This window comes from Pipra filicauda, unplaced genomic scaffold (assembly GCF_003945595.2).
Source record: "Pipra filicauda isolate LSUMZ 115617 unplaced genomic scaffold, ASM394559v2 scaffold49_size4853605_pilon, whole genome shotgun sequence".
NCBI classification, from domain to species: domain Eukaryota; kingdom Metazoa; phylum Chordata; class Aves; order Passeriformes; family Pipridae; genus Pipra; species Pipra filicauda.
In genome coordinates, this window is record NW_024104642.1 from 4668512 (window position 1) to 4683706 (window position 15195).

The 15195-nt window shown below is 38.3% G+C and overlaps 1 protein-coding gene across 2 annotated transcripts in view; it reads left to right on the forward strand.

Annotated features, from left to right (window-relative positions):
• PCDH9 (protocadherin 9) overlaps nucleotides 1-15195 on the forward strand; it is a 181841-nt gene that overhangs the window by 62381 nt on the left and 104265 nt on the right. Inside the window, exon 3 of one of the 2 annotated variants that reach the window (XM_027713500.2) lies at nucleotides 1320-1410. The exons of the other annotated variant lie outside the window; for it this stretch is intronic. Coding sequence (XP_027569301.2) covers nucleotides 1320-1388 — 69 coding nt within the window. The 3' untranslated portion in view covers nucleotides 1389-1410. Of the gene's footprint in view, nucleotides 1-1319; nucleotides 1411-15195 lie in introns of those variants that run through there. 2 annotated transcript variants of the gene reach the window in all.

Sequence of the window (15195 nt, forward strand, 5' to 3'; positions counted from 1 at the left end):
GGGCACACTGCTGGCTCCTGTTCAGCTTCCTGTTGATTAGAACTTTCAGGTCCCTCTCTGCCTGGCTGCTTTCCAGCTACTCTGTGCCCAGCCCGTAGCACTGCAGGGATTTGTTGTGGCCAAAGTGCAGGATCCGGCACTTGGTCTTGTTGAACCCCATACCGTTGGATTTGGCCCATCTATTTAACCTATTCAGGTCCCTCTGCAAAGCCCTCCTGCCCTCCAGCCAATTGACACTTCCCCCCAACTTGGTGTCACCTGCAAATTTGCTAATAGTACACTCAACCTCCTCATCTGGATCACTGAAAAGATATTAAACAGAACTGGGCCCAAAATTGATCCCTGGGGGACACCACTAGTGACTGGCTGCCAACTGGATGCAGCACTGTTCCCCACCACTCTCTGGGCCCGGCCCTCCAGCCAGTTCTTCGCCAAGCAGAGAGAGCCCCTGTCCAAGCCGTGGGCTGCAGCTTTTCCAGGAGTATGCTGTGGGAGGCAGTGTCAAAGGCTTTCCTGAAGTCCAGTCAGACTACATCCATAGCCTTCCCCTCATCCCCCAGGTGGGTCACCTGGTCATAAAAGGAGATCAGATTGGTCAGGCAGGACCTGCCCTTCCTAAACCCATATTGGCTGGGTCTGATCCCTTGTCCATCCTGTAGGTGCGGTGTAATCACGCTTAGGATGATCAGCCTTGCATGGCACCAAGGTCAGGCTGACAGGCCTGTAGTTTCCTGGGTCTTCCTTCCATCCCTTCTTGTGGATGGGTGTCACATTCACCAACTTTCAATCATCTAAGACCTTCTCAGTGAGCCAGGACTGGTGATAAATGATGGAGAGCGGCTTGGAGAGCTCTTCTGCCAGTTCCCTCAACACCAGATGGATCCCATCTGGTCCCATAGACTCGTGAGGATCCAAGTGGCTCAGAAGGTCACTAACTTCTTCCTTCTGGATAACAGGGGGTCTGTTCGGCTCCCCGTTGCTGTCTACCAGCCCAGGAAGCCAGTGTTCCTGAGGACAACCTGTCTTCTTGTTGAAAACTGAGGCAAAGGTGTTAAGTACCTCAGCCTTATCCTGGTCTTTGGCAACTGTGTTCCCCTCCATGTCCAACAAAGAATGGAGGTTTTCCTTGCCCCTCCTTTTACTATTAATGTATTTAAAAAAACACTTTTTGTTGTCTTTAACAGAAGTGGCCAGATTAAGTTCAAATTATGCTTTTACCTCTCTAATTTTCTTTCTGCATGACCTAACTACATTCCTAAACACTCCATGAGTTGCCTGCCCTTTTTTCCAAAGGTGATAGACTCTCTTTTTTTCCCTAGTTTCCTGCAAAATCTCCTTGTTCAGCCAGGCCGGTCGTCTTCCCCACCAGCTCGCCTTTCAGCACATAGGAACAGCCTACTCCTGCACCTTCAAGATTTCTTTATTGAAGTATGTCCATCTTTCCTGGACCCCTTTGTTTTTAAGGGCTCTTTCCCAAGGTACTGTCTGAACCAGCCTCCTGAATACGCCACAGTCTGCTCTCTGGAAGTCCAGGGTTGAGGTTTTGTTGATGCCCTACCTTACTTCATTGAGTATTGAAAACTCTATCATTTTGTGGGCACTGTGCCCCAGACAGGCTCCGACCACCACATCTCCCCCCAGCCCTTCTCTGTTTGTAAACAGCAGATCTAATGGGGCCCCGCCTTGGTAGATTCGTTTACCAGCTGCAACAAGAAATTATCCTGCATACACTCTAGGAATCTCCTAAACTGCCTCTTCTTTGCTGTGTTGTTTTTTTGTTTGTTTAAAGAAAACTTGGTGTAGATGAAAAAGATATTGTGATAAAATCTAGATTGTCTAGAAACAATATTGAGAACATCCCAAGTGGCTGTGGTGAGCCTTCTCTCAAATGCTGAGCTTGTAAGGGATTCTGTGGCAAAGTCTGAACAGCACTGAAAGATGACAGAAAATAAAGTGCTTGTATCCTGGAGGAAACCCTTTCCCTGCTTATCTTTGCATGTCCAAATCCATAAATAGAAAAATAAACCCACACAATAAACAAACAAACAAACAAAACAAAACCAACAAAAAACCCAAACCAAAACAAACAAAAAAAAGCCCAACAGAATCCAAGGGACTCTGAATGCTTTACTAAAAGAATAATAAGGTTTCTTTCCCCTAACTGAAAATCAACTTGGTGGAAATAAAATTCACTTTATACCAGAATTAATCCATGGTAAGATACTAATCTGTCAAAGCAAATGGCTGCTCTCCCAATGGTTTCAAAAGAGTAAGGGCTCACTCCTACTGGCCAGTTTTCTCAGGTCTCAAACAGTGATTAAATTCATAAATATCTGCTTCTGCTCAGATTTTGGAAAAGCCAGTTCACACTTAGCAGGTCCAGAAACGTAGCAGATGACATGATCCCCCAACCCATCAGTGCTACATACACTGCATATCCCTGTTGGAGCTACACAAGCTGATTTGGCAAAGATTGAATGTTTTTAACTCTCTAAATACTAAATGAGGATTGCTCAGTAGAATGTTCAGTTATACAACTGGCAAGTGTTACTTGCAGGTATGTTGTTTTTTTACTCTTTCTTTCTTTGCTCAGAGGAGAATGGGATGAACAGTTAATATTTGGGTTTGTAGATTTTTTTTCTATTTTACTCTTTAAAACTGAGATGGCAAGACTGAAGGAAAGCAGTGTGCTTGAAAGAGAAGATTTTAAATAGATTTCTTATGATTTGTGTTTGCAGTGCCTCTGTGGATATTGAATCAATATCTGAATAGAAATTTGTGAATATAATTTTAAAAAATCTTTCTTCAAAATGTTTGGCCTTTACTGTGGTAAAAATGGGTGAATGCTGCAGATTTAGAAGTAGATGCTTCAAGGCTTTGATGCTTTTACATCAGTCATCTCTTACTTCCACTATTTAGTTATTGTGATTTACCTAAAAGAAATCCATACATAGATTTAATCATTGTTTTGATTCTTGGAGCTCCCTAAAACAAAAAGGAATAAATCTCTGAAACTTATCAAGCATGTTGAAAGCTACAACTTAATCATTATTTATTATCTAGAGATTTTGGTGTATTTGATTGATTTTCAAGATAAGTGACAAAAAAAAAAGGAATGCAATGTATCTTTTATAAAATGCTCAGCAAAACTCACAGTAATATGGTAGTGATTAGTGCAGAGCAATGCTTGCAGCAGTTATATAGTGCCAGTGATTATACTTCAGATCCACTATAAAAACAAGCTGTTCCTGATGTGCTCCTCAAAAGTAGGACAAAATGTTCTCCATTAGTCTGTTGCTACTTAACATCTTTCTCTACGTCACATCTTGATTTTTCTCTCATACCATCTGCAGAAAAACATGTCTCTCAACCTTGTAGATCCTGAGATGGCAATATTCAGAGACAGAAGAGGAATTAGTCTGTGTTAAAAGAGAATCTTGTCATGGTGCTATTGCAGAGGCTTTTAAAAATATACAGACAAAGAACAAAGCTGCCAGCTTTTTTGATTTTTGTCTTTAGTAAGAGTAATTGAAACATTATTCACATATAAAGTCAAATATAAAGTCAAATATAAAATTTAAATATAAATCAGATTCTGTAATTTTAATCTTTTTTTGCTACCAAAATATATAAATATTTACATCTTAAATCTTGACCTTGGTCATTAAGATTTAGAGCAGTGTGAGAACAGAATGCACTTTGGGGCCAGCTGAATGTATATTTTCTTTCTCTAGAAATGAAAATATTTCATAAATATTCACACATAAATATGTACTCATTGCCAAACACACTCATGTATGTTTATATATCTTGTATTACACAAAGAGGACTCCCACTAGGTAGTGAGCATTGTGGACTATTCTGACAATCTGCATATGTCCTCTTGCCAGTATGTCCTCTGCAACAGAATGCTGATGGCATGAGCCTGGACCCAGGTGTCTTGCTGGACTGACACTGCAGTACTGACCATTCCACCAGCCCTTGCTAGCTCCAGGAACTGCTTTGTACATTTTCAGCTGCTTTTATAGCAGGTGAAGAAAGAGCGGTAGTGTGTTTCTTCTGCAGGGCAGCACTGGGATCTCTTAGGGCTGTTGGTGATGAATGTGGAGTGAGAGCAGTGTGGGAAGAACTGAAGTTCAATTCATTGAGCTTTTAAGACAGAGGAGCACCTGTGACCCAGTGACACAGTGAATGGTAGCTTTTTTATATAACATACATTGCTTCCTGACATGATAATGTCATCTGTGCCCTAAAAACTAGTGCCACTCAGCTACACTGAACGACTCGGCTCAAGAAGCCCAAGGTATTATTCTACCTGTGAGAAACACGGCTGGTTTGGAAAAGATCAGAGGCCTTAGTGGGGCTCAAAACTGTGCTTTGCAATACAGTGACAAACTTGAAGCTTCACAGTGAATTGTAGCTGTTGTGATTGCAAGGAAGCACCTACGGGCAAAGAGGCCAGGCAGCTGGGAAACTGGATGCCTTTGCTGAATTGACAGAGGGCAAAAAAATAATGGGAGATGCAACTAAGGATCTTATGACAAGCTGAGACATAGTATGATGTGAAGTTTTGTTGAAGCCAATGAAAACCGGTGGAGCTGAGCATTAAAGGAACATCTAAGTCACCACATGTCCATGTATCATTCCCTTTCTCTCTCCCATGTGGCTTCAGGTTTGTTTTTTTGGGTTTTTTTGGTATTTTTCCCAGTGAACTTCTTCTTTTGCTAATCAGGGAATAATTAATTATCAGCTACTCAACTACTATTCAACTTCCACTCCAGGTGTGGTTTTTTTTGGTTTTGTTTTTGGTTCTGTTTTTTTACATGTTTCATACTGATTTTTTATCCCAAGAGTTTTTATCAATGCTGCTTTTTTTGCAACTCTCACTATCATCATCATTTACTTTTTTCCTATTCCATTTTACTTTCACTTCTTTCTTTCATTCAGTAATGAGAAGAGAGATTGGCAGGTATTTTATGCCAAAAATTAAAGGGTTAGAAACAAAGGGTTTTGCAGAAGCAGATAGAATTATTTATTGTTGAAAAAAAAATCTCAGTGGTATTTTAAAATTAATTTAAATACTTTCAATACTGGAAGCTCAAATATCACAATGTTGTGAAAGAGCTTAATGTAAAGCAGACTGATGCCAATAGAGGGACCACTAGTAACTTATAGTCAATTGTTATTAGAACTGATTGGAATCTGTGACACTTCTGTGAAAAAAATGCCCCTCTCTCTTGGATTAACCAGCCTTAATTTATATTTACTGTGTGAATATAGCTGCTGTTGCCACAGGATATGATTGCCTTTCATATTCCGTGATGTACTATGTAGCGTGGTTTTAAAGATTTTTCTGTTTTCCATTTTACAGTTAAGAACTGAGGCATGCACTGCTTCCATGGCTTGCTCAGGGTAACATGTGGAAGTCTGTTTCAGAACAAGGACTTGAATATCAATCTTATGAGTCAGTACTTTATCACTCAAACAGTTGCTACTCTCTGACACCTCTCTAGTAATCAAAGACCAAAACGTGAAGAAGGGTAAAATACCTCTGGTATATCAAACTTTGTGTTGAACAAGAAACAGAGAGAAAGAATTAACCTAAAAAAGAAAATCCTCTAAAATGTTCTTATACTATTGAAACTGGGCCACTTGGGCACCCAGGGATTCAAGATTCGTGAATTTAGGACAGCAAACACTAAGGTGCTTGGTTGTATATCCCCATGGCTGAACAACTCACCAGGGATACAATAGTCTTAGAGATCTGCTCGTTACTCTGTTCATGCATTTTATATTAGAAAGTTGTCAGGTAAAGAAAAATAAAGGAAGAATAATGGAAATTAAATCACCCTCTCCTCCCCCTGAAATATGCTCAAGTTAAATTTTAGGCATAAATGTAAGGTGTGTTCTGCATTATTCTCGTGGAAAGTAGATATCTAAGACTGCTTAAATGAGAGGTTGTAGGCATGCTCAGCACGATCAACTAGAACACGGTGTGCTATGCAGTCACAGTACAGATAAGCTTGATCAATTTCTGCATTTTTAATCCTTTATGCAAATATTTTATTTTGCATTTATTTTAAAGAATGCTATTTGTGCTTGCTGTGCATAAAAGAGGTGCATTTATTTGTATCTAAATGACAACTGTCTGCAGTTTACCATGTCACTGTGTTCCTGAGCATGACGAATAATGGATGCAAAGAGAAAATATGGTCAGCAATAATATTGTCTCTTTAATTATTGTCACATCAATACAAGTACACTTGGGTATATGCCTTCATGGACATGTGTTTTCACGGACATGATTCCCACAGAACTGTAGAGTTATAGAGAAAAAAATGTTACAACTTTACATTTCACTGTCTTATGAAAAAATAGATATGAAAATTGGGAGCCTTAACAAATCTGCACATCAACCTTATTTAAGAACTTGGCCTTGTTACAGAAAACAGAATTTCGAGCTATGAGACAGTACTTAGTTTAACTTTTTGTCAAACAGTGGTCTTTTGAGACCAACGATCTGAGAAGTTATGGGTCAGGAAGCTGTGACACAATCATATAGAAACTTTAATGAGAAGACAGCCCTTTGTTGATTTTCTGATTAAAATACGTGCTAATGGGTTTGGGGATTCTTTTTTTCCTTTCCCCTCTGAATTGAGGGAATGTTGGAATATTTCTAAAATAAAACTAAATTGGTTGATAGCTCCTTCCCTTTCCTTCCTTTCCTTTCTCTTCCCTTCTGCCACTATCTTCTATATCCATGTATATCTTTAAGGTGCTTTTTCCTATTTTATTGTGGTTACTCCTTTAACAACTTTCAGCAAATATTCCTTTGCCAGTATTCTTGACAAGTTTTATTGCTACACTTCAACCTCCTCCTCCACCTAGGGGTAGAATAATGTCAGTCATCTTGCTCTAAAAAATAAATAAGGTAAATGTAATTTCTTTCCTTATTCTTCATTTGTAAATGTGCATTTCTCTGTTTGCACTGTGAATAAATATATTTTTTGGAGGATGGCCCTATTTTGCAAGATTTTATAAAGAATATAGTATCAGATTTTAAGATTTGGAGAAGGCATAGCATTTTCTTGACTGACACAGTGAGGTTTTAGCAATGACTTGAGTAAATGTGCCTCAGTTTATATGCATCTGTAATTTTAAAGATCCACACCACTTGCAAAAAATTGCTCAATTGCTCAGTGTCTGTTTCAAGACTAGTAAATAGAATCATGGAATCATTTATGTTGGAAAAAATGTCTAAGATCAGTGAGTCCAACCATTAACCTTACACTGCCAAATCCACCACTAAACCACACAATTCACCGCAACATCTATATATGTCTTTTAAATACCTCCAGGGATGGTGTTTCCAACCATTTCCCTGGGCAGCCTGTTCCAATGCTTGACAACCCTTATGGTGAAAAAATGTTTCCTAATACCAAATCTAAACCTCCCATGGAGCACCTTGAGGCTGTTTCCTCTTGTTCTATCACTTATCTGTTGTTATCTGGGAGAAGAGACCAACCCCCACCTCACTATAACCTGCTTTAAGATAGTTGTAGAGAGCAATAAAATAAAAACAAATAAACCAAAAATAAGTAGAAGAGATAAAGTCTGTTACTTAGCTCAGAGAACAAGTAGTATGTCACGGTTCACATCCGTGCAGCTAGACGTTCCCAAAATCAATATAACCACTGTCTTGCAGTTTGGGAACTGTCTCCATTCCTAGGTAAACCCTGAACTATGCCACAGTGCGATCTGCAACAGCAATAGTTGCCTTAAAACTAACAAGGACTGTGACGCTAAACATGCTGAATGTGTCCTACTCTGTTTAGTTTATGAAGCTGGATGAACTTTTGTTTTTTATGGTTCAACAACAATGTAAGAAGGAACAGTGCATACTGAAAAATGAGTCACATATATCTATGTATGTATATGCAAACTCAAGTGGGGATAAGGCCCAATAGGGACACTTGGTTAATAGGATAAAACAAGCATGACTGACTCTAGGATACTACATGTTTTTGAAAAGTCATTATGACAAAAAGTGGTCATATCTGAAGAATTAAAGCTAATATACTTAATATGCACTGCATGATAATTCTGTATGTATTGACAGGTCTAATTACAAGAGCCATTGTTAAAAACCAGCTTTTTTTCTTTAGCCATCTACATGCATGCAACCTTTGTTCATCAACTTGGTAAGCTGATGCACAGTATTAGCAACATATGTTGCTGAATATTCCTATGTACTTGTGGCTGCTTCTAAAGTATTAATGTCTGGCAAAATCCTTATTAAAAAAAATGTTGGGTTTTTTTGTGCATTAGTCCACATGCATGTTGATATAGAAACTCACCATATGTCTTCCTGCTTCCTTCCCTCCTTCCTTCCTTCATGCCTTTCTTCCTTCCTTTTTTCCATTAGACATAATTTCTTGCAGATTGTTATTGTCTTTTGCCGTCCAGCAGGGACATCAATTGTTTTGAAGCTGAAGATATCTTCAGGAAAATGCTCAGGTCTTTTCATATTGAAAGAAGCTTGATTTAATCAGAGATTTGAAAGCTTCTTTTACGTGTCCATGGAGCCTATGAATTTGACTGCCCTTAAGTTGTCGCTGTACAATAAAAGCAAAAATATGTATAAGTAAAATATGTATGCAACAGACATTCCTTTAGTTTTGCTTTTTTATTGCTAAAGCAGCTTGAATGGCAAAACATGAGCTCAGATACTGAGGATATGGAGCCATGAGAAGTGTACTGTTAAATGTTATCATCTCAGAGAGAACTAGGACTGGAATACGTTATTCCAATTCGGTACTGGAGCAGAGAATTCAGCTGGGGCTGGCCTCTGCATCTACTTGGAGCACTCAGGACTTCATCTTTGAAGCTAGCTTAGGGACTATACTGTCATCCCAAAGGAAGCAGAGTAGATTTTCTCCGTTTGAGTATTTGTGCTCACTTTTCTTCTGAATGTGATAGGGTCAAATGAGGCAAGATAAGGAGCTTTATAAAATCTATGACATGATGTGGCTGTTAAGTTTGCCTAAAATTATATTTACATAAGCGTGCTTGATTTGATCCAGCAAACATTTTCATTTATACCCTGATTGAAAAGACAGAGGGTCTAACTGCTTCTGTAGAGGTTATATGATACACTGGCTGTAATGTAAGTCACCTAACTCAATCCTAATGTGTAGTTCTCCATTATTGACATGTACATGCCTTTCTTCTTTTCTGACTGAGCTCTTCCCAAAAATCTGGCATAACGTTCCTCAGAAAACTAGTTATGGAACCTTTAAAATGAAACCAAATCAGGAGCCTGTGCAACTAAGTAGTGTTTTTCCCACTGCTATTGTAAGTTATTGCCTTCCTTGTTCTGTCCCTGTTCTGTTTCCAGACTAGAAACTATTGAGGTGAAAAAGAAAGCCATTTTTGTTGTTGCTGTTGTTGTCTGGAAAAAAAAAATTCAAAAAAAACCCCCCTGTGATTCCAGATTTGAGAAGACTGGCATTACACTACATTGAAATCTTTCCGATCATTTAATTTGTGGGAAAATGCAAGGGTTAATAAAAGTATTATTGCATTGAAGCCAGTTCACACTCTCAGTGACTGCTGTGTGAACAGGATCTGCTCTTACGCATCCAAAAAGTTACAACTCCTGCAGGACCTTTTTTTTTTTTTTTTAAAGAAAAAGGTTTACTTCTCTGATAAAACCAAAAATTAATTCTCATGGTGCTTTTCTGAGACAGTAGTGGCGATAAGTCATAGCTGTTACTGAACATCTATCTAGAAGCCAATGACTGCCAGCACTTTAGTATCTCAGTTATCACCGTATTTCTAGTTTCATAAAGAAGCAAACACTACATGCTGCTCTCCTTGAGTCAGTGAGAACTTTGCATTGATTTTGAGGGAAGAAAGATGAAGGCCCAAATGCAATAGCTTGGATTGTACATTCTGGTTATCAATAATAAATATTGACTTCTTTCATGGAAAGTACTAAAGATTATTTTCCCCATTTTACAAGTGACAAAAATCAAAGTTGAGAGGTTAAATGCCTTGTATTCAGCCACAGGGAGAGAACATGGAAGAACTAAAAGGCTCAGGGAGATCTTGATGGTCAACTCTGAACTGAATCTTCCAGAAATTTGGCAGTTATAGAAGGCAGAAGATGAGACAGTAGGCATATACTGACTGAAGGGCCAGGGAAATGCACAGAAATCCTTAGCAGATTAGGTGAAGTATGGGCTAAAAAGAAGCTAAGAAAAATTTCCAGGTGTAGATACTGCAGTTTATGCTATTTCTAGTGGGGGCATGGAGCAGTCCCTTTGAAGTCAGGACTTTAGGAGTGTGAGACCCCTGGCTGAGGATCCTGATCTTCATGTTTTCTACTTGATGAGGTTTGTCAAGGTCACACATTGTTTCACGGGCACAGTGGAAAGTAAAATTGCAATGTGCAGATACAGGAGCACTAAGTCTGCTCTACTGTGCTCAGGGTGGCTGAGATTGATTTAGCCAGGTTTCTCCAGATGATGAAGTAAGAGAAGGAGCTGAATGAACAGGCTAGTGGTCCTTTTAACCTTAGAACATGAAACCTTTTGCACTGATAAGCTTTACCAGAAGGCCTTTCAATAAAAAAGAAAATATCTTCAGTATTAAAGGCTGTAACCAGCAGGATGCATAACACAAGGAAGAGGATTATTTTAGTTTTTTGCCTAGAAGATCCAGGCAGTTTTTTGTTGTCTGGAGTTTCTGAGGAAGGGAAAAGAGGAAGAAAATAATGGCTATAGGAAATGAATGCTGCACAACCTAAATTGCTATCTTATATTTCAGATTTATGCTTTTATTTCATGAGAGTCCTAGTTTACAGTAAAAATTATCTCTCACATTAAAATAAGTGGTAAGGATTACTTATACGGAGCTAGAAAGAACATAGTGCATTTGTCAGGTATTCCCTTTGACATGTGTAGCATCCGTGTTACCTATGAGAGGAAGGACTGTTATGTTAGGTATAGAAATTAGAAGGAAATATGAACTGTCTATAATTGATCCCTAATTGTCTGCAGAAAGAGGTGTTTGAAACAAGAAAAATGATCCTGTTAGGCAGTGGGTTTGCATCTTCCTTAATAGAGCAAAGGAGAAAAATTCCAGAGAAATTACAAATATTTTGAAAAAAAAAAAGAAAGTCTGCATATACAATCATCAGCCATAAAGAAGTGTAATGTGCATTTCATATATATACATATATATGTACCCATGAATATCTATTTATAAATTCTCAGTTTATAACTGAGAGTTACCGGGCTGCTGAGGACATGTTAAAAAGATAGACTTGCATTTAAATGCTGGTCTCAACTTTCCACTAGGGACCACTAAAAAGTCTTTCAGTAGAAAAGACTGGGATCAGCAAAACATGAAATCATTATAGCGCAGACTTTCTAGACCTGCTTTGTATTAAGCTTTTGAAAGGGACAATTGTTTAAGGATAAGATAGTTTCATCTTGCCTTGAATACTTAATCTTATTCTATGATAGAATCCCCATATTCTCACAATAAGGTCACCGAACAAGGGCTGAGGCACACGCCTATCTACCCTCTCCAAACTGACACCCACAAAGTTCTGCAGCAATCTGGCTCTTAGAGGATGTCTACACTAGGAAACCTGGAAGTCTTTGTCTTGATTCCATCATTCTTTACATCATCATTTATAAAAACAAACCTGCCTTATGATGTAACATAGATTTAACACAGGTGAGGTGTCAGCCAGGTGAGAATTTATCTGGGTGAGTGCCCTAGAGGATATACTAATTTTTTCCTTCTTCAATTCCTTTACAACGAGGAAGGTTAAGATGATAACTCCACTACTCCATCTACTAATGGAATGAGTAAGATTTTTTCAGCCTGTCAGGTTCTTTAATTATTCTGTCTGAAATCTGGTCATACAGTGATGCTGTCATTTCCCTGCAGCAGAAGAGTGAGGAGCTAGCATGAGGTGACCTGCAGCACCAGGGTGACCTGCTATCAAATATCCATGTGCATAACTTCAGAGAGAAAGGAATGTTGGCCCGTCTTAGATTCAGTTATGGAAAAAAAATAAGGATTTTTTTTTTTCCCCACAATCTGAAGTGTCACTGAGGAATTACAGAGGAACATAAAAGGATTCTATACCAATGTAATTCTGTGGAAATCTGGATGAAGAATTGTGGATTATCTGGCCTTTACCTGTGAGTTGATTTATCCTTCAGCTGCACTCAGGTCATTGGGATGATTTCAGACCTGGGTAGTCCCTGTAATCTGCAACCTATAGAAGACAGAGATAATGCTATGAAGAGGGAGTTTGTAAGGTGATTTGCAGAGATAAAAAACATTCAGAAAATTAATACTGTTTAGAATAACCTTTTTTCCCCCCCAGCTTATATTTTTTGGAGTTAAAGAAATCCTTTGTCCTGACTTCCTGCTGCACCCACTTTCTCTTGCTTTCACCTGACAAGAGATAACTCTTCATTCTTTTCTCACTTCTTCATGATTCTTGAAGAGGTAGTACCTTCTAAGGCACTTTATATATCCCTTCTACATCCTTTCATGGCAGTTTTTTACCTAGGTACTAAGTTGTTTAAAATGGGGATTTTCTCTGAGTAGCTTACCAAATTCGCCTATTCAGTACTCAAAAAAAATTTACATAAAAACCATAGTAATCACCGTGACTTCACAAGAAAGCTGATTCTTGCTCCATTCTTCTGAAATATGAGTGAACGGATGTCATCTGAAGTAAAAACTATGAATAGGAATGACAGATATAATAGAGGAATGCTATAAAAAGTCGTTGCATGCACGTGGTAAGCACAGACCTCAAAAAAAGAATGAGTCATCTTGTAATAGGCATAGGTGTTTGATCTGTTCATATACAAAACAAGACTAGGAATTTAACATGTTGAGAGGGTCAGAGCTGAACTTAAGTGCCATTGCCTCTTTAATATCTGCATGTGTTAAAAATAGCAGCATGGAAGTTGACTGTTTAAGCTCCTCAGTAATGCATGTCATGTACCTGAGTCTGTAATTTGGCATCTGAGATATAGAAACTGTTCTCACTAGAAGATTTGCTTATAATCCTATGATTAATGGCAAAAAGTGTCTTTTCTTAGAAATGAAGCGTGGTCAAGGAAACAAGCTTTGAAATCCTTATTCTCTTCCCCTTTTTTACAATGAGTCAATTGAAGTATTCATATACCTGATGAATGACAAACAGGAACATTGTAACAGAAAGTGCTGTGCTTGGTAATCCAAACGCTTAGAGCTAGATCACATCGCCTAAGCTGCTGAATTTTAGCTATATGTAGGTGGAATGTAGCCAAACAATGTCCGCATAGTTTGTGCACTAGTGTATAATTAGCCAAGTACTCAAGCTTTCCTTTTTGTTTTTGATCTTTCACATGTGATAGCTAATGTTCTGTACATGAAAATGAGACAAAATGCTCTCTACAATTCTTTCAGAGTATTTCCATTTATAGAGATGTCAGAGAGCTTTTTTGTTATAATTCTGAGGAACATGAATATCTGAGCCTCCGAACTGTTTGACATCGTGTGCATGCAAATCTAACACAAAAGAATCTATTTACAGCTTGACTTCACAGCAGATTGCTACCATATTAGCAAACACCTTAAAGTTGTTTGAAAAAGTGATGATTTGTTATTTCCTTTAGGCTGTGTATCTCTCACTTATATATGGATGCTTTTTTCTCTTTTTTAATGATACTCTCATCATCAGCACCACCACCCAAAAAAAAAAAAAAAGCCTTTAATAGTTGCTCCCCAGGTTGGTGGATAATATACACAAAAATAATTTAAGGTGAGGCATGGAAACTTCATCCTTCAGTCTGTCTGTGGTTGTCTTCAAGTTTTTACAGATGGCTGGAAGATAATCCACAGAATCTTAATGCAAATTAGAATTTCAATGTGAATATGACTGAGTATGAGTAGAGTGTGCAACCAAATACATCAGAATAAATTAGTAAAGAAATCTGGTTTTAAAATATCAGTTTAGTATTGGATCAATTCAATTTCTGTTGTAGAGGTAAAAATTGATGTGTACTAATTAGCTTACAGACAAAAATAAAACGAAAACTAAATGAGCATTGAGACTATTTTACAATATCATGCCTAGGAGTGGTTATTTTGGGTCAAGGATATTGTGAAGGAGAGGGCAAGCAAGGACAAACAAGAAAGCTTGCTCATTGCTCCTATGTGGTGCCTGTTCTAAATCTGGCTGTTTTCAGGGAATTCAATCCTAGAGTGTTCAAAAGCAGTGCTGAATGAACAAAAGCATGTCTGGGAAAAGAGGACCAGATTCTTAGTTGATGTGAGTTATCGTGGCTTCGCTGACATCAATTAGGCTAGCAGTAGCTGTATACAATATTCTAGAAAACACACACACACACATATATATATGAAATATATATATATATTAAGATATTTATATTAATGAGGAGGAACACAGAATCAGATAAATGTTTACATTTTTAATGGGCATGGAAAGTAAACCTATTCAAAAGTAACACAAATATATAGTTAAATATAACCTAAATAAAGAAATGTGAAAATAAAGACTGTTAAATGTTATAACTTAGCACAAATTTCAAAGTAGGAAACCCACACAGAAGGAAGATTAATTTTAGGACTCCAGTCATAACTTTTAGGAGCCTTAGTCTTGGAGATGGATTCAGTTGCATTAGATATTATGCAAACACTGTTAAGGCCACACCTGGAAGTACTGTATGAAGTACAGACTCCCCAGTACAACAGAGGCATGGACTTACAGTCCAGTGAAGGGCCACTAAGATTTTTAGAGGACTTGAGCATCTCTCCAGTGATGAAAAGGCAGAGAGAGCTGGATCTGTTCAGCCTGAAGAAAAGGCTTGTAGGAACCATGCCACTGTGTATAAACACCTAAAGTGAGGGTACAAAGAAGGGGGATACACTCTTTTCAGTGGTGCCCAGTGATAGAGAAAGAGTTAATGGGCACAAACTGAAACACAGGAGGTTCTTTCTGGACACGGGGAAACACTTTTTCACTGTGAGCATGACCAAGCACAGGCACAGGTTACCCAAGGAGATTGGGCATCTCCATCCTTGAAATCTTCAAAAGCCATGGTCCAAGGCATCCAGCTCTAGATGTCTCTACTTGAGCACGGGGAGTTGGAC